Source organism: Melopsittacus undulatus, chromosome 1 (assembly GCF_012275295.1).
Source record: "Melopsittacus undulatus isolate bMelUnd1 chromosome 1, bMelUnd1.mat.Z, whole genome shotgun sequence".
In the NCBI taxonomy this organism is placed as follows: domain Eukaryota; kingdom Metazoa; phylum Chordata; class Aves; order Psittaciformes; family Psittaculidae; genus Melopsittacus; species Melopsittacus undulatus.
The window spans coordinates 29,932,501-29,956,558 of record NC_047527.1 but is presented as its reverse complement, the minus strand read 5'-3'; the positions used below and the strand labels follow the sequence as shown (position 1 = coordinate 29,956,558).

General features: G+C 39.6%; 1 protein-coding gene across 1 annotated transcript in view; it reads right to left on the bottom strand.

Moving 5' to 3' along the window:
* Positions 1 to 2,123: 2,123 nt before the first annotated feature.
* Positions 2,124 to 24,058, bottom strand: part of MRPS28 (mitochondrial ribosomal protein S28) — a 78,011-nt gene continuing 56,076 nt past the window's right edge. Inside the window, exon 3 of the mRNA XM_034062756.1 lies at positions 2,124 to 2,420. Coding sequence (XP_033918647.1) covers positions 2,276 to 2,420 — 145 coding nt within the window. The 3' untranslated portion in view covers positions 2,124 to 2,275. The remainder of the gene's footprint in view (positions 2,421 to 24,058) is intronic.

Here is a 24,058-nt window from a genome sequence, read left to right as displayed (position 1 = left end):
GACTATAGTCTCCAAAAGACACTTCTCTAATGGTTATCCAGAGAAAGATTTGATTAAATCATTATCTAACACCCTACTGTGAAATAACTCTTAGCCTGCCCCCAAAATGTTCACACGTTTCCTCCCAAATCAGTCTTATTTAAGGTTGATCAAGCATGTAGGATGAGTTACATCGAACAGACAGGATTTCTCTTTGATATTTTAAATTCCTTCCAAGTTCTTAAAAAGGCCTTCCTTTCCTGCTCCAGTGCTAGGATAACTCTTTGCCTGGAGGCTAATATCCAATGAAATTCATGTTCAAACTCCCTTAATTAAGATCCCTGAGATGAATGAGCAAATTAAAGCAAAAGAGGAAACAAGCTCACACTGCTGGTTTCCCCTCTTGCTTGATTCCTTACCAATTACAAACTTTAGTTTGAAAAACTATAAAAGGATCTGCCAAAACATGCCCATTCCTTTCAGAACAACTGTGTATTTTCCATGTGATTCCTGCTAGTATTTTGGGCAAATAAATATATTAAAAATATTCTCCTGGACAGATCGTGTATGAAGTGCATTTTGGAAACTCCCCATAGCCTGCACTATACTTCTGTTCCTGGTGTTACAAAGGGGCAAAGGTAGGAAAGGATTTTCTTTTGTTTCTTTTGTCAAGTTTTTCTTTTGCGGAGAGGAGTAAGAAAGAATCAAACCGCTGAGTCACAGGGCTCTCAGTAGGTCACTTAAGCTATACTTTCACTCTTCTTTGTATATGCTTTCAAACAAAAAAAACCCATAGAATCACAGAACCGTTTGGGTTAGAAATGACCTTAAAGATCATCCAGTCCCACACCCACAGCAGAGACACTTTCCACTAGGTCACAGGCTGCTCAAAGTCCCATCAAAACTAAAAGGCATCAACCTTTAAAAGAGAAATGACGATGTTTTTGGAAAAGACCTCTAAACAGATTAAAGATTTTGTGTCCCGTTCTAAATTACTTTTGTTGAGCCATATGAAGACTTGCAGTTTGGGTGGCAATCTGACCCACAGGCCAGCTGCAATCTAACAGAATTGCTCCCATTTTCTGCTCTGATCCCATCTCATCCAAGTATGTGTCAGATGCAGGCAAGAAAAGGGGCACATGAGCTATGGCAGCCTGAAGCTGGCTACCTGATACCCTGATTGTTTAGGGACCCCTTATCTCCTCTTCCCTCATGTGACTGAAATACCAATATACTCAAGTAATGAGAGGCAGAAGGAGCTGTACCACCTTTCAGTGTCCCCATCCCTGCTCATGTGGCCAGCTCCAGGAGAAAGGCTGTGGTGGATTTGAATAATACACGCTTAAGCCAGTGTTCATGTTGCTGAATTAGTACATACAGCAAAAAACATATTGTCACTGGACACTCACTGCAGACCAACATGGCACACCACCTTAGCCTATCTCATTCCAACATTTCGGAAAAGTATTTCAAGATTAAACAGGCTTTCTTTTGTTGTTTGGTGATATAAATAGCAAATTTCACTTAACCTCAGCACACTGCCAGGGACTAAGCAGATGGCAAATGACTGCAGAATTCAGATTTAGATATACCAGAAATCAAAAGAAATGCTCTGATGGCAAATGCTCCAAAAAGATACAGGAAACACTATAGCATGACTCTGGTTGTGTGTTCGAACACCTATTATATTTATCTTAAATATATTTACAAAAACCTAAGACCTACACTTAGCCTACTACATTGAAATAGTTTCTTTATATTGATAACCAGAGAAAATTTATTAACATGCATTACACATGAGAGCTCCAATTAAAGCAAAAAAATAATCTCTAGTTCTTCATGCAGATGGAGATAAACGCACAATGTATTATAACAGAGATTAAACCCAATATCTGCAGTAAACATTCTGCATTGCAACCCTGATGTTGTTCTGTTTGAAACACAGTACTTGAAGGAGCTCCATGATCGTAGCTTTGGACTTCCTGCATGGGAGTACAATCAACATTCCTTTGGGATAGAAAAACTCTGGAATTCTTTATATAAGAATATGCAAACATTCGACTAATATTACCTGAATTAACCTTAATTTATATCTAAAGGCAAAGACCTAAAAAGATGAGTGAATAAATATGGAGGAGCAAGAATCAGGTGCAATGTGCTTATTGTCTTTTATTGATCTCATTATTTACATATCCAACCTGACAGAAACTTTCATGTAATTCCTGAGGAAACATTTCACCTGTACAATTTGATATAAAGCACAAATGCATTTATTTACATGAAATTTACTCTGCTTTTATTTTGTTTGCTTGCCTTCAACAAGCCCTAAAAGCACTGCATCAGCTTCCAGCAAGGTTGTATCAGTTGTTGCACCCAAGAACCTAGATGTGAGTTCAAGATCCACCAGTCTCAGGCGTACTCGAGTTCCTCTCCGATATTTTCTGTGAAGAAAAGAGGAGGGGGGAACAAGGTAAGTTTTGTTAAGCTACGGTCTTGCATCTCCTAAGGCTGTTCTCCTCTCAGCAGACTGAAGTAGCAACCCCACAGAAAACAAAGTGCTGAAACAGAAGTCCAAAATGGTTGTAATACATCAGCACTAAAACTGCTGGGACACTCTCTGGAACATCACAGAGCCAGTCTCTTGTTGGTACAATCCTGCCCATAGAAGAGCAGATAGCACCAGACCCTTTTGATAGAATGCAGGCTTTATAGAGAAGCAGTTTATTATACAGGAAATTGTCTCTTCCATTAAAATATTTTACTGTATCATCTGCTACCATGCACACATTATTTGCAGGACAACATACCATTAAAAGGGAGGACAAGTCATCATTAGATCACTGGTGACGTTGCTATTATCAAAAAGTATAATGCCAGCTAACTATGGTTTATATTTCCAACTCTGGGCCTTAGGCAAGGAAGCTTTTCTTGTCTTATCCCCTTCTCCAAAGAGTGGTATAACCTGCAAGTTTTTATTACATATAATTAAAAAGAAACCCCACAACTACTGTAACAAGCCATTCTGCCTAAGAGGTCGTGTTTTATTGGTTTACATTTTCTTTCTTTTTCCTTTTAAGTCACAAGATGCAAGTGTTCAACATGCTTTAAAAATGCGTTTCAAGATGGTCCTGCCAAATTAGTAAGGATTTCTGAAATACTGGAATCTTTATAATGTACCTGAATAGCTACTGATCAAAGTCCAGCGATGAAAATGAAAATTATTCTTCTTTTTAAAGTTCAAGCCATACTTTTGTTTTCTTTTCTAGTCAAAGCATAAAGAGTAGAAGATGAATCAAACTTAGCCACCTTGAGCAAAAGAAAGATACAGTTTGAAACATCCTCCAGTTACCAGTCTGGCCACACAGATTTCCACCTTGCCCATTTTCACGTTCAGCTTGGGCAGACAATCTTTACTGCCTGACAACTGATTGCTAGCATGGAGCAAAACTGAACCAGGTTTCAACTTGCATATCAAACCAAGATCCTTTTGGAGAACTAAACATCTTACAGAAAAAGACCCTGGACTTGCACTTATCTTTTTTTTTTCCTCCATTTTCTGTCAGTTCTATCTTACATTAATTTCTTGTGGCTCTTGGTTAATCCTGGGTAATATACTTGGTGTTGTTACAAACTGCAAAAGAAGATCCCTTGATATCTCCACTCAGAACAAGTAACTACACAGGATGCTCTGCCTAGCAAGGTTTCTACTGACATTCATCCCAATGAATCCTGTGATGATCTGCATGAAGCAACACAGTGGAAATATTGCATATTTCCTTAAAAACATAAAAGTGAAGCCCTTCATCTCTCCAAAATGCAAGTAATCACTGTTGCAGTGAAGAGTACGGCACAGCTACCAGAGACAGACACCAGGTTATGTCTGATTGTTACCTGGATAGCTGGAGAGGATCAATTCTGCCCCTTTCTCTGTGAAATATTTACATTCAAATGGAAGAGTTCCACAAGAGATGACAGTTATTCACAGAAGCTAATGTGCAACATTTCAAAGGAGTAAGACAAGAGTAAAACAAAAGATAATGCATAAGACCTTAAAAATAGGCAGCATCTTCCCAGATTTGTTAGGCTTATTGAAAATAGACAGTACCCCAGAGAAGTCAGGATGTTTTGAGATAAGAAGGGGAATGAAGAGGAAAATTGCTCACTGAAGAACCTTACGTGAAGATACTTGTGGTTTTAGTCATTTGGATATATGGGAGAAATGTCCAGAAAATTACCTAGCATGAACAAAGCCTTTACCTTACTGACAGATGCTGGATAGATGGCTTGCCTTTGGATCCAACCATAAAGTTATCATGATCCCGAATACTACCTTCGGTATAAATAACCTGCCTTTTGTGCCTTTATTGATGAGTGTGAGAAGTGGATGAAGCATGAGAAAAGACAATTTTTTTTAAAGAAAGGTTACAGTTTGCGAGAAAGCAAAATAAGAGGAACAAGAGGAAATCTGAGAGGCAGAATGATCTGTGGAAACAGAAAAGAGGGAGCAGACACACTATAATGAGAAAAAAGCATGCTTGGGAAGATATGAAAGAGGGATTAAATGATAAAGCTGGTGACAAAAAGCACTGAAAACACTGTGGGCAAATAGTGTAGAAATGCAGGAAACTGTATACAAAGTAAAGCCACAGAAGAGGTAAAAAAAACATCACTGAAAAGACTGCATAAAATGTTAAAGCTTGAGTGACACTGAACACATACCTGTGAACTACAACATTCTATGCTATTTTTACAAGATGGAAACAATTTTAACCTAATAGAACTTAATACTAAACCTAGTGGTTCTGTGACAAATGGGATGGGGATGGGGATGGGACAGGATGGGATGGGGATGGGATGGGATGGAATGGGGAGGCGCAGCGGAAGCGTGCTGGGCCCATAACCCAGAGGTCGATGGATTGAAACCATCCTCTGCTAGCTTCTTGCCAACCATATTCTGGGCTGCATCAAAAGAAGCGTGACCAGCAGGTCAAAGGAGGTGATCCTGCCCCTCTACTCTGCTCTCGTGAGACCTCACTTGGAGTATTGTGTGCAGTTCTGGTGCCCTCAACATCAAAAGGACATCGAACTGTTAGAACAAGTCCAGAGGAGGGCCATGAGGATGATCAGGGGACTGAAGCACCTCCCATATGAAGAGAGGCTGAGAAAGTTGGGTCTATTCAGCCTGGAGAAGAGAAGGCTGCATAGAGACCTCATAGCAGCCTTCCAGTATCTGAAGGGGGCCTACAGGGATGCTGGAGAGGGACTATTCATTAGGGACTGTAGTGATAGGACAAGGGGTAATGGGTTGAAACTTAAACAGCAGAAGTTTAGATTGGATATAAGGAAGAAATTCTTTCCTGTTAGGGTGGTGAGGCACTGGAATGGGTTGCCCAGGGAGGTTGTGAATGCTCCATCTCCGGTGGTGTTCAAGACCAGGTTGGATGAAGCCTTGGGTGATATGGTTTAGTGTGAGGTGTCCCTGCCCATGGCAGGGGGGTTGGAACTAGATGATCTTAAGGTCCTTTCTAACCCTAACTGTTCTATGGTTCTATGATCCCTTTGCCTTTTTCTCCTCTCCTTCCTCCTAGAGAAACAGCTCACCAGTTACCTAAGGCAGGAGACTAGTTTGAAAAACAGCTCCAGGGTTCAACAACCTTTCTGCAAAAGACTGAACTGAACAAAGTTTAAATTCAATTAGAAATTCTCTATTTGACAGCACAGTATGGGAGAGACAACTGAGCTCCATCTTTGTAACTGAAATACAAAATTCTACTTTCATCATCCAACAGCTCCTTTTGCAGTGGTTGCTAGACTACAGTGGTGTCTGGCAAGTGAACAGGTGAAACCTTATTTTCCAATCAAGCCTTTCAAAGTGGTATTTAGAACCAGGAAAATCCATGAAGAAAATACGTGAAGAAACTGTACTTCTCATGATTAACACATCTAATTTAATAATGAATTAATAATCTTAAATGCAACTCCCCCATTTTAGCATTACGAAGACTGCTCAGATTTCCAGACACGACTTCAGCACATATTTGTAATGCAAAATTCAACCAACTGAATTTTCATAAAACCCCCACAATCTTCAATGCTGCTTCAGCAACTCAAACAGATTCCAACAATTCTTTAATTGTACTTAACTCAATTATTAAAGAAGGTTTTCCAGTCACAGCACATCTGCTTACAAAGAGATCCTGAAGAACATCACTTTAAGGAGCTGACACAACTGCCAATTTGTATGAATATAAACATTAGGGTTTGTGACAGATGTTCCCTACAGCCAACACACTTTAGAATAAATGAGAAGTGGAAGATGCAGAAAAAGTAGAAACAAAGACAACATGCAGTGGTGGTCTCTCCACCACATTTAGAGCAAGAGGCAATGATAGGTTGCTTTATGCATAGTAAGCATATTCTATCCATGACGTTATTTATCCTTAAACCAGATAAAACTATCCTATGGTTAAAGCAGAAGCTTGAAACAGGACCCAGGAACAAAGCAGGCATTTTATGACTCTCAGGAACAGTGTTCTTGGAGACACAGGACACCAGTGAAAAAGGAAAGAAACCATTTACTCCATTTAGTCCATTTATTTTTAAGAAACAATGCTGATATTCAAGATCACCCTATCTCATGACCATCATCAGGAACCATTAACCTTCACCTAATCACCAAGTACTGTGCTTGTCAGGGTTGCACGCATTTTCCTCCTACCACTTCCTATTGCTAGGCAGAAGTATTGAATTCAGTCTGAAGTAGACTAAGGAAGTTTAGTTGCATATATAAGCGAAGACATAGGAATTACCTGTATATTCTATATACAGAACTTAAAATAATTATTTTACAAGTAGAGCCAAAGGTTTCTCCACTTCTATAAAATTTATTTACAACAGCTACCAGTTTTAACCCCTTGGGAACACCAGTTTTGCATGGAAGGATTCTGCCTAACACCCAGCTCCAGAGGGGAGAATCCACCAGCTGCTGTTGCTGAGCCATGACCCCATCTCAGGACCATGTCAATGGAGCACCAACTAAAGCACCCACCAGAAACCTTCACCTGAACTTCAGCCAAGAATCAATGGGCTCCAAAAAGCTTTCTCTAGCTTGAATGAATGCTTGCAGGCTTTTCTCCATCTCTTTTGGAGTGGGCAAAGTATTGGGTGCAGGTGTGTCTTGCCTCAAACATCTGCTTCTACGACATGACTTTAAGTTACTTCAGTGCTGTTTGCCATTTTTGGACTGTCATGGAAAAGAATTTGAAAAGAAGCAAGATGAAACCTCTTCTTATTTGAACTGTAAGTCTGTACAGCCATGCACTGCCAATATAATACAGTATGCAAGAACACAGAGGAAGCATACAGCACAGCCTTGTTAATGCTGCTTAAAGAAACTTTAAAAGCAAATACAAAAATTAAAGTTTAGGCCCTCTTATTGCATTAAAACTAGGGTATTTTACCTGCACGCAAACTGCTGTATCTTAATTTACATAGAATCATAGAATAGTTAGGATTGGAAAGGACCTCAAGATCAATCAGTTCCAAGCCCCCTGCCATGGGCAGGGACATCAAGTAGGTCTTCTCTTTGCTAAACACACATGAACAGCACAGCATTTACTTCCAAACTGAAGTAACATGGAAGCTTCCTTCTGACTGACTCTACCCCTTTTCTTGTATTCTGGTCTCTATGCTAATCCTTTTACTCTTGCACTGAAGCTCTAAATCTCTGAAAACATTCATGATAAATTAAAGGAAAACCCCAAAACTCTTCAATCAAGATTGCAAACTTTCAATTTTTAAAAAGAAAATTTACTACATCCCTGTAGAATACATGAATAAACAACACTCCCACCCTCAATATTTTTACCTAATAAAATTGGATGGGAGTACATGGAATGATGGATTTCAGCTCTTGCTAATTTTCAAGAATGCTGGAGGGGAAATGTTCTCTTTTTTTTTTTTTTTAATTTAAAAGTCATTTCAAGCTACAGAGAAAGGTTTACAAAGGGAGTTAACTTGGAAAGCAATAAGCATGTAAAAATAAGGAGGCTATAACTAAAAGTGGAGTTTTGATCCTAATTATACCATTTGCTACCAAGAAAATGGGGCAGTAGTTTTGCAGGTGTGTAATTTCACATGAAGAAGAAGAATCCTCATTACTACATGGCAGTACAGACTTAATTCAAACTCTAAATTTTAGGTGTAGACTTTAAGGCATTTTGTTAAACTATCCAATATTTAAAACCGCATGTAATCACAACCTAGCAAGCAGTCCTTTTTCTATTAAAACTACTCAAGTTATTAGTTTAAAATTTAAAGCAACAAACCTTCTATTCTTGGAAACAATGCTACAAAAATAACAGCGCAATTACAGAAATGGTGGTGTCTCACCAGGTCTTGACCAGTATTTCCCACACATGCATTTACAGATACCCTTTATTTCATACTATAAAACCACAGGACTGATATTTTGAGAAAAATAGAATATTTTATCTTATATTCCCTCTCTTTTGCTACTGATTTTCGGTTTCCATTGCCCCATTTTGGAATGATAACCTTTGCATTGCAGAGCTGAATCAACTAGCTAGGGCTGACTCGACCACGCACACCCACTGTTGACTCTCCTGTGCCATCTCTCCCATACCACATAAACATGCATTTCTGAATGGAGTATAAAGGCAACTATTAAACCTGGGTTCTAATTCCTATCCAGAGGGTGTCATTTAGAGAATTTAATTTTTTTACATATTTTGCATCATTATTTTTTAACATCTCCCAACACATTCTAGTGATGGCTTTTAAAAACTGCAATAGGAATTCCTGGATTATCTCCAATACAACATAGATTAATATAAATCACTCCACACACAGGGTTAGAGGTGAGCCATGGTACTCTCAGAGAATGCCATGAGAGGTCTTGATGTCCTTCAGTTTTGTAGTGTGAGAATTTCAAGATGCTTTTCAGATCTATTATTCAAGAGGTTTTGTTTCAGTGCCTTACCAGAGTCCAGAACAGAAGAGTTTACAAGATTCCTAATTGTTTCTTTTTCTTTCTTTTTTTTTTTAATGTGGAAGACATCATATTATCAGCCTCAGAAAAAATACCACAGTAAGAAAGGTAATGAAATAAATTTGGCCATCACTTTTTCTCCACATATTTTGTTCACCATTTTACTCAAAATCACCCTATAGCTCCCCGTCAGGAGTACTGATACTGTGATATATCCCCAGAAGCAAGCCCACCACCAATTGCAAAGCAGTGCAGCTGGGATGGAACGAAGCTGTGTGCAGAACAATCCATCTTGTTTCTCAAAAATGTCTTGAACCATTCAAAGATACTCCCCAAGTCCACATTGGTCTCAACTTCCTCAGCCAAGGAAGGCCACACAGCTGGCTTAAGGAGCTGTCCTGGCACAGATCTGTATGATTTTGTGTAGGTCACCCTCTACTGCTCTACAGGGAAGGAGCTCACCGCTTCCCAGCAACTGGTTGCCAGTATACATAAAATTCTTGTTCAGAAGAAACATGGATGAGATTAGCAGACTGCTGTCAAGTTGAAGGCAGCGTAGTTCTGTATAGCCATCTACATCTTGCTGAAGCAGGTTTTTCCAGCAGAGGTTCACATTGCACATAATAGTGATGGAGGGATGGTGATCCTGCTTCCAGAAGCTTGATAAAGCAGTCATAACACACATACATCCCTCAGTATAAGCTCTGAGGCAATGCTGGGGAAAATACCCCAATCCTAGCTTTGTTTGTACAAGCAGGAGGGCAGAAAGTGGCAGTAGAAAGGTAACATGAATTCAACACAGAGCAGAAGATGGAATGTAGGAGGGATACCAGGAGACTGTGTAGTACCTCACTGCCTAACTTTCTTTAAAGGCTATTAAAGAGAGGACAAAGAACATGCACAGAAGTGAATAACCATGTAAATATCTTGATCTGTTATTAGAAAGATTGAGCTGTCCAGATCTTTACAGAAAGAAAATACTGGTATTAAAAGGTGCTTAAATCTGTGTGGGAAAAGCATGTAATGGCAGGAAAGGGAAGTTCAACAGATGCAAATGGGAATCATGATTTTGCCAATAATATTGACAAACTACTAGAAAAAAAACTCCAAGCACGGAGACTTTTCAGCCACTGATGGCTTTGGCTAAAGAGATGTGAAAACAGATGTGTTAGTTCAGTTCAGGATAACCTGCCGAAATGTCATGTCTCGTGATACAGTGAAGTCTTGAGAGACAACCTGAAGGTCCCCTTCTGGCTTAAATTTTATTCATCCATTATTTATTACCACTGCACCCTGTCAGTCAAATAAAGAATGGATGCTTAAAATAGGATTTTCAAAGCATCTCTGTTCTCTGCAATCAAACACTTCACAAAAAATGCTCCAAGGTTGCTGGTTATATTCTGCCAGAAAATGCAATCTTTCTTCTTGGGACTCATCAACCCATTGCCACTTCAGCTGTATTTGTTTCCTGCTCAATTTGTTTTCCTCCTTCCATGAACTACGCAAGAAACATGCTCTTATTTGTTCTGAAAACCTACCATTTCGGACACCCACTTAATAATTTTTCAAAATATTTCTGCTCCTTGTGTCAAAGCCATCCTTTTATAAGGAAAAAGGCTACATACTCTGCTAGATACAAGCAGAGATCTAGATACTCTGCTGGATATCCTTGGAAGCATTTAGCAGAATGCTGTAAGTGTATGTGAAACCATCAGCTTAAACAACAGTCATTGTCACCTTGTGTTTTTGAGCGAGAGTGTGTAAGTAGAGCCTAGTCCAAGCACCCTTTAAACCAACAGATGCTCTGTGCACTAAAGCCAAGTCCCACTTTGCTCTGACCACTGCTAAAGCAAAAATGTGAAATGAATACCAGAACGAGATTGAGGATATTAGCTGGATCCTGATGTCAAAAACACCCTGAAGCCTTGAATACACTCCTGGCCAACTGGAGCTTACAAAGCAAGCATACATACTGGTGAAGCCCCGGCATCTTCATTCTTTCGGACCCAAGTTCAGGGACCTTGTCACCCTTCCCTGTGTTTCCACTGTTGGCAGGAGAACAATAGTGGTGTAGACGTAGGTGAATGAAACATGGAAGTTTCAGTGTAGACATTCAGATTCAGCAGAACTTCCCAGTTGTGAAAAACTTCTAAAAAGTAATGTGCTTGCCATCAATTAAACCCAAAGTATCCAATATTTACTAGAACAACCCAAAAAAATCTTGCTAAGTTTTGTTCTAGTCTTTGCAAGAATCAATTTCCATTCACTATGATTTTTGGGACAGGATTGCTCCCTTTTTTATAGAAGGAATCCAGAGAATAATCTATATTTTAAAATGACTTCATATCGCAAAGATGAATGCTATAACCTTTTCTCTATGGCATGGTAAGGTAAGCTTTGACAAATGAAACTTGCAATAGGTGGCTCCTGTCATCTAAGAACTTGTATCAGATATAGTTATGTCATCATACAGTAATTCATGCCAGTTGCTTTCGCAGTCCATAACGTAAAACATATCCTTTGAGAGGAAACATGACTCTAAAATAAATCTGAGTCATTAGCCCTAATTGTTATAATTTTTTCTGCTGTTTAAACTATGCAATGAACTATTTTGGTTAAAAATATTCCTTTGTAATTACAAAATGCTAAAAAATAAAGATTATATACTTAAATATATTTTAAAAAATAGCCATTATACTAGAAAATATAAAAACCCCTCATAGCCCTTCCTGCTTATGCACTAGAAGCTAGGCAAACTGCTCAAAAGATACAAGAAAAATAGAAAAAAAGCAATCAAACTCATGTGAAGCATGCTCTAGTTTATACTCTTCTGTCCATCTTTCCATAAGTGATCTCTATTGCAGTTCCTGACCCTTCCCTTTCCCATGCTGGGACTGTTTCTCAGTGAAATGCTTTTCATGCACACAGTCATAAACCTTCAGCCCTCCAAATTTCAAACACAGTTTACACAATATTGTTCAAGTTTTAACACACATAGTCTCAATCTTACTCCCTTCCTCCACTTACTCCATTTCCCTAATCATAACTTCTCCTCTGACCTCTCACCGGCTGCCTCAGATCTCTTCCCAAGTTGTTTCCAATTTTCTTTTTCTACCCCAGGAAAAGCTGTTAGACACTTTTTCTAGTCCCCTCTTACTTACTGCCTCCTCACCAATCCTCATCCCAGCCAACCTCATTCTCCTTTCAGTTTCTTACCCCATCACAGTTTTTTCTTTCACCAGTACCAACTAAGTTCAGTTGTCTTCTTTTCTTGCAGTGCTTCTCAGTCTTGTCACTCATCTGATTCCAGTCCCCTTGCACCAGCCATCCTGGCAGGGCTCATGTATAATAAAGGAGTTTATACATATATATGTGATTAAAAATAGCAGGTTTTGATAATCCACACAGGGTTATCACCAAAATTCAAATCAGCCTGTTTCTGCCCCTTGCTGTCTGGGTAATGTCAGTACCTATGGGAAGAATGACAATGAATTTAAAAACTTGCCCAGCCCCAGTGCTCAACCCTCAAGCTTTGTACAGCTTGGAGAAGCTGTCACACAGGAAAAACTTCAGCAAACTAGGAGAATTCCCATACTGTCAGCAGGTTTTTGTAGACACGTCTTTTAATCCTACTCTGAAGTTCCCGTCTGTGCTGATGGTGAGTACTGTTCATGTCTTTTCTTTGCCTTTACACTATATCATCACCTTAAGTTTGATTTATCCTTCTCTTAGGAGAGCTGGATGCAGAAGATGGGTTAGGTGGCTGAAACAGCTATTCCAGTGGCAGAGAGTGCTGGTAACCATGCTAATGTAAGGGCTGGCACACACAGACAGCAAATGGAGGTGCTGAACAGCTGAAGCAGATGCGTGAACTCTCAGTTGCATGTGAATCCAACAGGAGAGATGGCAAAGGTGCTAAAGATGGGGGAAGGCTGAGCACTAATGGTTTGGGATCCCAGAGAAAGACTGAAAGTGGGGTCTGGAGGAGATACAGGGTGAGAAATACAATTTTGGAGAATGTGGGCGAAGTCTATGGAGAATACTGGGTTGGTGAGAGTGGGCTTCAGTGAAGAGGAGGAAGAACTGGATGGGGCTCTAAGACGAGAGGGTCTGGAGTTCTCCTTTATCAGTCCACTAAGGCTGATGGAGTACTGCTCCTTCCCAAAAGACTGCTGAAAAATAAGTCTCTTCCCTGAACCTCTCTTCCCATTCCTTTCCCCAATTCTCCTCTTGGCTGTTGGTGCCTACGCAAAAGCACTGCCTGTAATATCTGCCCACTGGCTTGCTCAGTCACTCTTACTGTTCACCAGTGGTAAAATACATTTAAGTGGCAGCTGGTCTAGAAGACGCAGCATATGCAGGTTGCTCAGACAACTGCAAGACAGTGAAGAAGTAAACAAAGATTTTAGCTAAAAATATCTGACAGTATCAACACTATCAACAAAGCTGAAAGATGATAAAATGGGACCTTGCAGGGGAAAAGCACCACTGTAACAGCAGATTATAAACCAATTTCCAGTGCACTCAAATCACCCTGAAGCATCACTGAGTGTGCAAATCTAGAATACACACCTGCATTTAAATAGCAGAGAACATTATCCAACATTTTAAGATATGTCAAGTAAAACTTCGCTAAGTTTCAGTTTCTTGTTAGTGCCCATTTAATCTGAGTGTCCTAAGAACAATCTCAGCTACTTATATTATGAATGAACAACACAGACTAATAGTGAACAGAGTTTTTGATGAAAAAAGAGGTCATGGTACTCCTGTAAAAGCAACATTCTCAGATTTGGTCAGGAACATTTCTTTGTCAGCTAACACTTGTATTATTCATTCAAATGGCTTTCACAGTTAATAAAAGCCTATTCAGAGGCAACATGAAAATCTTATCGGCGGTGGCGCCTTAAAAATACAACTGGTTTGATGTTGTCAGTTTGATTTTCACAAGCTGGCAAGGAAGCTTCACAGAAGCATGGGGAAGACTCACTTCTCTGCAGAATGCCGTGCACCTGTCTGAGTAAACCCAGTATTTGATGGTTCCACTTTCTGCTGAAAATAACTAATAAGAGATCTTAACTGGAGTCTGGAGAGAGGAAGTTGTGCAAAAAGCGCATTTTAGATTTAAAAAAAAAATGTGCTTCACGAAACAGGAAAACATACAGAGAATATCCATGAAGAACACCATGGGCCTAGGCAAGGAGTCAACAGTGAGACAGCTCAACTAGCAAGCTGCTCACCCATTGCACTAATGATATGTCATAGAATCATAGAATGGTTTGGGTTGGAGAGGACCTGAAGATCATCAAGTTCCAACCCCCCTGCCATGGGCATGGACACCCACACTAAACCATATCACCCAAGGCTCTGTCCAACCTGGCCTTGAACACTGCCAGGGATGAGCTCAGACTGCTCATGGCAGCTTTTAGAAATACTAAAGGGAGGAGAAAAGTGTACAAAATATCATGAAACAAGGTATTACCGGACACTATAAAGGTATTAGAAATGACAAAGGTTAACCTAATGTTATAATGCCTGAGGTTAAGGAAATACAGACTATCACTGAATATAACTATCAAAAGGAATTTAGAAGGAATGTCAGAAAATTTCATTTTGAAGGCAATAAGGAGAAAATGTACAGTTTATATCAAAAGAGATATGCAGGCAAAAATGGCAACTGCAAGTTGAAAGTAGACCAGGAGGGACCTCCAGGGAAAGCTAGGAAAGAACCTGTGCTGCTGGGTACAGCAGCAGAACAAGTCCTGGGCTCCTGAAACCAAGGTAGCAGAAGGGTAGGAAAGGTTTCCAAAGGGAATTCTGTTTAGGAGACACTAACGCAAAAGCAGGAGCATGCTTGTAGTTTTTAAAGGTGGAGTGAAAAAAAGTGAAAAGCTTGAGTAAGCACAGTCTAAGCAAATCAAGGAAACTGGAGAGACAAACAAGAAATAGGCCTTGGGGACGAAAAAAGCTTATTTAAAAATAGCAAAAAGTAGGTGTATTCCTGACAGCAGAACTGCATCCAGTATGTGGAATACACTTGGAAATGAGCTTGCAACAACTGCTGTGATGACATACAAGGAGAATAACTATCTTCCTGATCTACTTGTTTGGTTTATGCCTTCTTTTATAACCGTTATATTGTCTTCTGGTCAGTAGAGAAACACTGATATGTTCTCATTAAACACAACACACTTAGAAAACATACCAAACAAGGTTATGTTTTGGGTTTTGTTTTTCTTGTTTTCTAGATGAGGGAAGATGGAAACTCTACAGAAAAGTAAATCATTATTTTCATCAATCTTTCTCCACAGTGAGGAAAGTAGAGATAAATAAAAATATTTGAGGAAAAAAAGGAAGGAATAGAGCTTCTGTCAGTAGAAGACCAAACTGATAAATGAAATAATGAATGGTAACTTTCTCCTCTACAGTCTCACCTTCAAATTATCCCTAGAAGCAGCTTCTTCAAGACATTTTTCATCTAAAAGCTCCTTCTTAGGCATATCTCACTTTCTCAATCTTAAACTGCACACTCTTTTAACTGGATCTACCCAGGCAAATCTTTCACACTAGAACATATCTATTATGTGGGTACTGGCAACTGAAGAAGTTAAAGTCATGAAAATATGTGAATATTTCAGGAACAGAGATAAAAAATAACATGATATGGACAAAAAGATCTTAATCCAGACCCCAGATGACAGGCCTGTGTTTCTCTTGCTTGGTACCATCAACAACAGAAGAGTTACACTGAGCTTCAGGTTGGCAACATCATCAACTGTGCCCAAAGAAGCACCAATGTTCTCTGACAGGATGCAGCACATGAAAAAATTTAAAAGGGCTACATCCTCTTCATTCAGGCAAACACATAATGCTATTAGCTTCTAATTTTAAGCTGTTTCTTAAAACCATGATATAGAAAACCTAAAACTAATGTCCTCAATATTATTTAGAAGAAGGCATGTATCATACCAGATCTTCATACAACTGAAAAATTAAGAGCTGAAAGTACAACAGCTCTACTTTCACAGATAGACCACTTCTGTTAGCTCACCAAACATGGTTGGTCAGACTTCCTCTCAAAGCAGCAGAACCACTGCACATGCCCAGGACAAACTCCGTGATTGTCCAAACTATGCCAACCATACCTTGTACAACTGCTTGCCAAGGAGAGAGTATTGGCCAGGCTTGGCTCAAACAATTCACTGCCCACAAAGCTACTTTACTGTACTGTCTCTACTGGGGAAAAAAACACAGTAATCCAACAATACATTACGATACTTTCCCATCACTGCAGCAGTTCCCACCACAGGCACCACTTTATCTCCAACAAAGAAGCCTCACATTCTGCGCCTGCAAAAAAACCTATCCCCACTGTAGGGATGCCAAGAGGAACATCTGTGTGCTCAGAAGGACACAAAACTGGCTTTTTGTGTGCATGTGTGTGTGCCTGGGTGAAAGAGATGGGGGTGGGGAGCTCACAGACAATAGCTTGTGTGACTGCCTGGTAAGGAAATGCTCTTTCATTCCCTTCCTTCTTTAATTTACTTTTTAATCTGAACAAGGAAGTCAAAGAGCTGCAGCAGTTACCAACTACTTCTCCAAGCCCAGTGAAAAGGGTTAAGCTTCTCCCACATATCTAGCTTTAGCCTGGATTTGGTTTTACCCGGAAAGGATTTCTTTAGGGGTTAAACACATATACCTCCTTTTCATAAAACAATCTGAGGATTCTGGGTCTACTTAGAAGTTATGATGACTGTAATGGAGATCTTACTCACTAAATGCTGAACTACAGAGAGTAAAATGTCTCCTACAAGATGGATGCATTAATGGGCTTTGATTATGAACAAAGTGAAGTTTGAGAAGGAGAAGAAAAAACTAGACAAAAAGAAGCACAAATACTGCTGCCTTCCTGAATGTTGGGTCCATCACTTAGAGAGCAGCAAAAGAGAATGTGAACCAGGAACTTGCAGTACCATGAAATTAAAACAATAAAGCAATGAAAACCAGCCCAATGGAAGCAAGTGATTATAGAAAAACCCTCTACAGAGGGTGAAGACCATCACTTACTGATGAGCATTTATATTTTGTTTTTGTAAGAAAGATCTACTTAACCAGCTATTTAAATAATTCAACAATTCTTTACTGATGGATGAAAAAATGCTGTGAAGAAGTATTCGGGTGGTGTGACTACCCTGACCCAATGATACTTCAATATGCTCAGGTTCCTGGCTACATACAAAAATCAGAAGAAACTCTTTTTCTAGAACTATACTTATTAACACCAAATTCTCCTTTTCTTTCTGCCTATTCTCCAGCTGCTCCTTCCCAACCTGTGTGGTACAATCTAATAATCTGGCAGAGACCATTAACTCAGGCTGCTTCCTGCCTCATCTTTAATGCCAGCAGTACTTTCAAAACTGGGAACAAGTGGCCCAGGGAATCAATTAGCAGCAACTTATGTTTCCCAAAATATTTGTAACTCTTTAACCAAGGGTCTGAAATTACATCCCCTTCCCTTTGGGGAAAACGGAGGTTTTGACATACCTGTTGCATGTCAGGCAAAGAATACAACATTTCCTGCTCACAGTATGCAGTGTTCTCAGTGTGCCTTCTCCAGAGAGGAAACTGAGTTACAGGAACTCCTACAGCTCCTGTGCACAGGGAACAAAACAGCCCTGTCATCTGGGAGGGGTGTCCACGGCATTTTACTCTGGATTTGGAGACCCTCGTCCAGCACTCCCACTTTAGGAGACTCAGTGCAGAGAGGGCTGAACTCAGGCATGCAGGGCTCAGCTGCAGCAGTGCTCCCTGTGTGTGGAAGTAGGCTAAGCACCTTTACTGGGCAGACCTTGACTACCAAACCATGCAGATCCAAACTGTTCTCTGTGGTGCCAGATCTGATATACTAGACTCCCAACATCAGGAGCTCCAAAAGGCACTGTGAAAGTGAATTGTCAGGCTGTCTGCTAAGGACAAGGAAAAATTTTTAGCCCTTTTTAGCCCTGAGCCTGGCAAATCAAGACTGGTTACACATTTCTGCACTGGGCTGCAACTTCCAGAAGGTCTTATTGACCCAAGTATATAGCTACCTCCATGGGAAGAGTCAGCTCCAGTTTAGCATTGCACTTTAGCTAGTATATCCTCCTGGAACTCAGGACAGCATGGAGCACTGCACAGCACTGCAAGAAACCAGCCCACATCTGAAGGACCTCAAGGTTAGTGGGTGCTAACATCTCCTGCACAGAACCACTTGGATGTACTTCCCGGTGCATCCCATCATAGCCATGAGATCCTGGCAAATGTATTAAACTGTGCATCTCCACCCCAATCACCTTGGAGAAGAGGTGACTGCAAAGCACAAAATCTAAATGAGGACTCTATTAGATAAAACACAAGTAAATACTTGAATAGCTAATTTACTTCAGCTTAATATTGTGTGAAAAATATCTCACCTGTTCTATGCACGAATAAAAATTACCAGAAAATAACAATAATTTCTTCAGACAGTATCTGGGCACATACAGAACATATATTTTAATTCTCATTTTGCCATTTTCAGTGAAACTTGCTGATGTGAATGCTCATGAAAATATGATTAGAATGGTGATGTCAGTCAAATGTAAGAAGCACATGTGATATTTAGTGAATTTTCCTTTTCCCTCACTGGTATTGCTAAATCCTCAACCCAGTTTCAGAACGTGACTGTGCTGGGCTCTGTGCAACCATGTACAGAGACAGCAAATCCTGAAATGTCTGCCTGCATTCTCCAACAGTTCTGGTCCACGTCACTGTCATGGATAACCTACTGAACTGGAGCTAAAAAAGCCCAACCCAAGTAATGGAGAACAGATAGAAAGAAATAAGGAGGCAACATCTCTCATTTGCTGGACTATTTTCAGAGCAGTAATTCCTCTTCATGAATGTAGCACATTTCTACTCTGCTTCTCACATTCTCTTTCAAACTTTACGCAGTTAAACTGGAATTCCCCATGTAACTTCCTTTGGTACCCCTCTTCTCCTCATCAGCATTTATTTCATTTTTAAAACATCACCACAAGTTTCTGTAGCTGGTGTCACAGAATACAAGCATTCAATGAGAACATTTGCTCCTAGCTAATGCTCACACCAACTCCTAGAAGACCAAGCACCTTGGCCTATATCCTGTATTACTTGAGTGGAAAAGGGAAGCTGTTAAGATGCTGTCTCATTCTGTCTTGTTACCTACCCCTGCTGAACATTCTACACCCAACCCTTGATAATATGCAAAAATACTCAAACCCTGTACCACAATCTCTTTAATTTATCACTGCAGTTCCTTTGTAGTGCTTCCAAGTCCTGATCTTCAAGCCCTACTGCTCAATACTGAAGAAAGTAAAAGTCCGCATCTCTTTTGTGTCCAGTAATTCTGCAAGGGACTTCACATGTTCAATCAGAATTTATTTGCATTATGGCTCTGAAAGGTTTCCCCCTTTATCTGCAAATCACAGGAACAGACTTCAAGCCCCCTCCCTATTCTTCTTTTATATGCAAAATAATTCTGCTGAATATGTAAGTCTGTATTCTTAAAAACACTGAAAAGATATTTTAAAACTCCAAAGATTTCAAATAGTTATAAAATGCACTTTGCCCTTTTATAAACACATGAAACCATTCTACAGCAAATTGTAATCAGATGTTTGTTATGTTCACCTTGGGTTCTGACAGGTAAGAATGAGTTTTGTATTTTAGTAGGTTTGAAAGCTGTCTAGGACTAGTAAACTAAACACATCCTTCCAGTGAATTGTGGCAGATTCTGAGTTCATGTGGCACACATGAACAAAACCAAGTGGTTAGGGAAATATTTACAAAGAAGCCCAGCACACCCACCCATCACCTTCCATGCACATCCTCCAGGACACATATCCTTTAGTTTTACATTTTTAACTTTTTTTTTCTCTTTTTCTTTTCCCAAGCTTCCTTGAAAACCTCGACTGCTCACCTTACCATCCTCAAACTCTGAGGAACTATGCTGTAGAGAGCTGTGGTAGAGGCTGCACATGCACTGGCTTTGCTATGGTAAATTACCTCAAAAGAGCTGAAGGAAATGGTTACACACATGCAGGGCAGAACAAAAATAAGAGCTGCAAATGAATCAGCAATGTGGGAGTCTGTGATGCTGGATCATGCTCACCCACTACAAACCCGAGCTGTTTAAAGGGCAGCCTGAGCCTTCTTCAGCCATACCTGCCCACTCCTGATGCTGTCCTTGTGACAGGACAACCTCTCTGGCTGCTAACTTGACCAGGAATCCACTTGAAGAATAATGAAGGAAAAAAAAAAAAAGGCAGTTTTCTTCTGCACTGGCTCCCTGACCCAGCTCCAACTGCAGCTGCACAAGGGAGATAGCCAGTCCAAGCAGCTGAGGAAATACTAGCACGGACACTGCCTGCTTCTGCTCACAGAAGAAGACAAGGATATGATAATGATTTATGACCCCTCCATTCCTTTGTCCACTGCTAACTGAGATCAAGAGGAACTAGTCAGATTGAGAATAGGATAAATGACAACAGGCTTTGCCAGTGTATTATATTATTTCATTAAAGCAAATGAAAGCCAACAGAAAACTCAATTTATAAGCCTGGAATCAAATGGGCACTCAAAATGTTAGAAACCAGTCTATAGTAAAGGCAGCCCTTGGCTCAAATGCCAACCCTGTACTAAAGATTCAGCAATACTAATAAAACAAAGAACAGTTTTGTCCCAATCAATGTTTAAATAAGCTTGGTCATTTAAAAGGGAGCTGCTTATCGCTTCCATCTATCTCAGAAGCCGGAGCCTGTGGTTATATTTGTTAGCAGAAGTAAGAGAGATCTCAAGACTGCTTCCGTACCTTTCACTTTTTAAGTCTTTTCTTTCTGCCTATCGTTCAAGAATTTCAGCTCCTGCTATTGCTTTCCTTCTGGTGATGTAGGGCAAGACGCAATCAATCACGATAACAAAATCCTCTTCTTGTTTGTGAGTAAAACTAATTGTAGTACAGTATTTCTTTTCCATCACCTTAGAAGGTGCCTCACAGCTTTCCCACAGTATCAAGTTCCTGATACAGGCACACACACAGAGAGCACCTAGGTGATGACTCATTCCAGCTTAACCTACCTTTTCAACCAAACTTCTCCAAACAATGTATTATCTGCATTTCAAATGGGGGGTGAAATTCTACCACTTGCTCTATAAAAAGGACAGGCAGGTTTATCATACTTCACAAAAGATTTAAGGGAAGTATTGAAGGTGCAAGCGATCTGTAATACTCTTGGGGTGGAAAGAATCATTCTGAAAGTTTTCTCACGCAGGGCAAGGGAAAAAAACTACACAAATGATTTTTGCCTATTGATACATCAATTCCATTGAAGTTTTTATCAACTCTGGAAGAATTTACTTGCATATTTGAAAGATTTACACCTGTGGTAAAAAACTTCTGCAGCTGGTGGGTTTAGTTATAACAATAATGAGTATACAAGGCAAAACCAGGCACCCAGGTTCAATTCAGCTTCCCTTATTGCTGGGAATAAACTCAAGATTATGTGGGTGATAAAACACCCACAAAGCCCAGAGTATGGCTGAGCACCTGGAAGCAGGTACAGGTATTTTGCTATAGACTCATCTTCAGTACCTGCTTGGCCATTTATCACATGTAGAAATACAATCTTCAATAGGTCCTTTCCAACCCTAACTATTCTATGATTCTATGATTCTGTGCCCAACCAGGACACACAGCATACATCCCTCCACAGACAAACATTCAGCACTGCTATCGACACCAAGTGCTATCTACCAAGTGCTTTATGCATGTTGCACTCGCACCCTCTCAGACCCTGTCTCAGGCACATCTCATCGGACCCCATTTCAGCATTAACCACACTTATGAACTTCAATGAACTATTAGAAGAAACTTAGAAGAAAGTGCACTGCTTATGAAGTTATTCAACCTTAATACTGATGGCTGCGCACAACTAATGCACAAAGAAAATTATGTCAGTTAAAGAGTTTTTAATCCACACTGCAATTAAAAAGTCTTAAATGGAAATGTTTAAATATTTTTAATTTTAGTTTTACCACGTGATCAAATTTTTAGCCTTCTGACCATGGGCAGAACACAGGAGTAATTAACTAATCCTTAAAATAGCACTTTTTGCATAGCAATCATTTTAATATCTGAAAAGTCATGTTGTTTATAATATGTAAATAAAACTTACATGCAGACACATAAAAGGTAATATATAAAAGGTTTTAACATGATTTTAGAATTGTGTTACACTTAACACCCAGAAAGCCAACAAGTAAACGCAAAAACGATGGCTTTATGGCTTTACTCCATCAACTGCAGTAAAAATCAGAAAGAAATAGAAGTTTTACACTTCAGCTAGCACTGCAATTACTGTTACACAAGATTTGGAAAGTCCTGCCAGGGGACTCAGATTTGTCTGTACATGGGATTCTCTGCCCCAAGAGCAGTGCTTGTCGCCAAGAGACACAACAGCAGCATTTCTGAATGGCAGCAGGAAACAGCAGGCTGGCTCCCCTGCAGAGCTGGGGTAATGGTAAGGCAGCAGCTATTGTAACCTCACTGCTACAACTGTAATAGTTAAGTGGCTCTGGAAAGTTCTAGGGTTCCCTTTTGCTATGTGAACAGTTGACTCCTCACACTCTTGTCATGCAATGATGTAGAGAACAGATTTAGCTCACTATAATTATTTCACTGGTTTTCTACCAGCTTCATCAGGTGTGATTCTAGTGTTTCAACCCCACTTAAACCAAATTAATTTGCTGGAGGTACTAGAGAAGAGACTGGGGAAGTATTTACTGAATGTTCCTGTAATACCATAATCACAATCTGCATGTCAAATACATGCTCATCCATCTTTGCAATAGAAAAAGAATAAAACATAACACTCATGTCATTTGATATTGCAATATAAGCACCACTCTAGCTACAACCTACAATTTATGTTCAAACATAACAACTGCAAAGGTAACACTGGACTAAAAATGTCTTACACTATTATTCTAAAGAAATTTGAATAAAGTATAAAACAAAACCCAAAACATAAAAAAAGTGAGGACTAATAAAATTAAATAATTTAATATTCAAACACCTGAGTTTTATGCTTAGTTCATGCCTTGGATGTTGCAAGAGAAAAGCTTCACAGCAAACTGCTTTGAGCAGTAATTACACAGGCTGTGCAGTAATCTGCAGGCTAGCAGTTTGATATCAAACACAGGTAACTAAACTGCACCCATCACAAGACTGAAAATACAGAGATTTTTCAGTGTAGTAGTATATCAGTCTTAAAGATGCCATCCTCCAACACATGGGTTATAGCAGTCTCACTCCCAAGATGCTAGGGTGTGTCATAGTAAGTGATGGAAAACAACTGTAATTCCAAGTTAAGAACCCTTCAGCACTGTCCACAGGTACTTCCCGATTTCGGTATCCAAATAAGTTCTACGAAATAACTGATACATTTGGCAATACCAAGGTACCTTCTTAAAAAATGTCCTTCAGGAGTACACTGGTTTATGCATATGCGTGCAAGCAAGCAGCCAAGCAATTATTTTAATTAAACTATAATGTGTGTGTAGGTTTATATTAAATACTACTATGTGATGGTGATACTGGATACTCACATGTTTTCTTTTTTCTTTTCCTTTTCTTATTTTCTTTTTTTTTCTTTTCCCTAACATTTTCTAGCTTGAAAACAAGGTGCAAAGCTGTAACTATTATATTCATTCTTCAATAGAAACACTTCTCATAATAGCACAGGTGAGATAAATAGGAAATTAGAGGGACAGAAGCTGAGAAGGCACATCACGAGATTATTTCTTGCTAAACAGTGCAAGCTCTTGGTGAGCCAGAAAAGATATTATTTACTCAAGTTACAGTTTAGCAAAGCCTGCTAGTAAACTGTTTTAGAGATAAGGTTGTGTGATTGACCACCTCGGCTCCTTCGAGCACTTACTGAGCTAATGGAAAGTAATAAGAACTGACTGAAATGCACAGAATGAAACCAAGGTGGCAGAATCAATTCTGGGTAA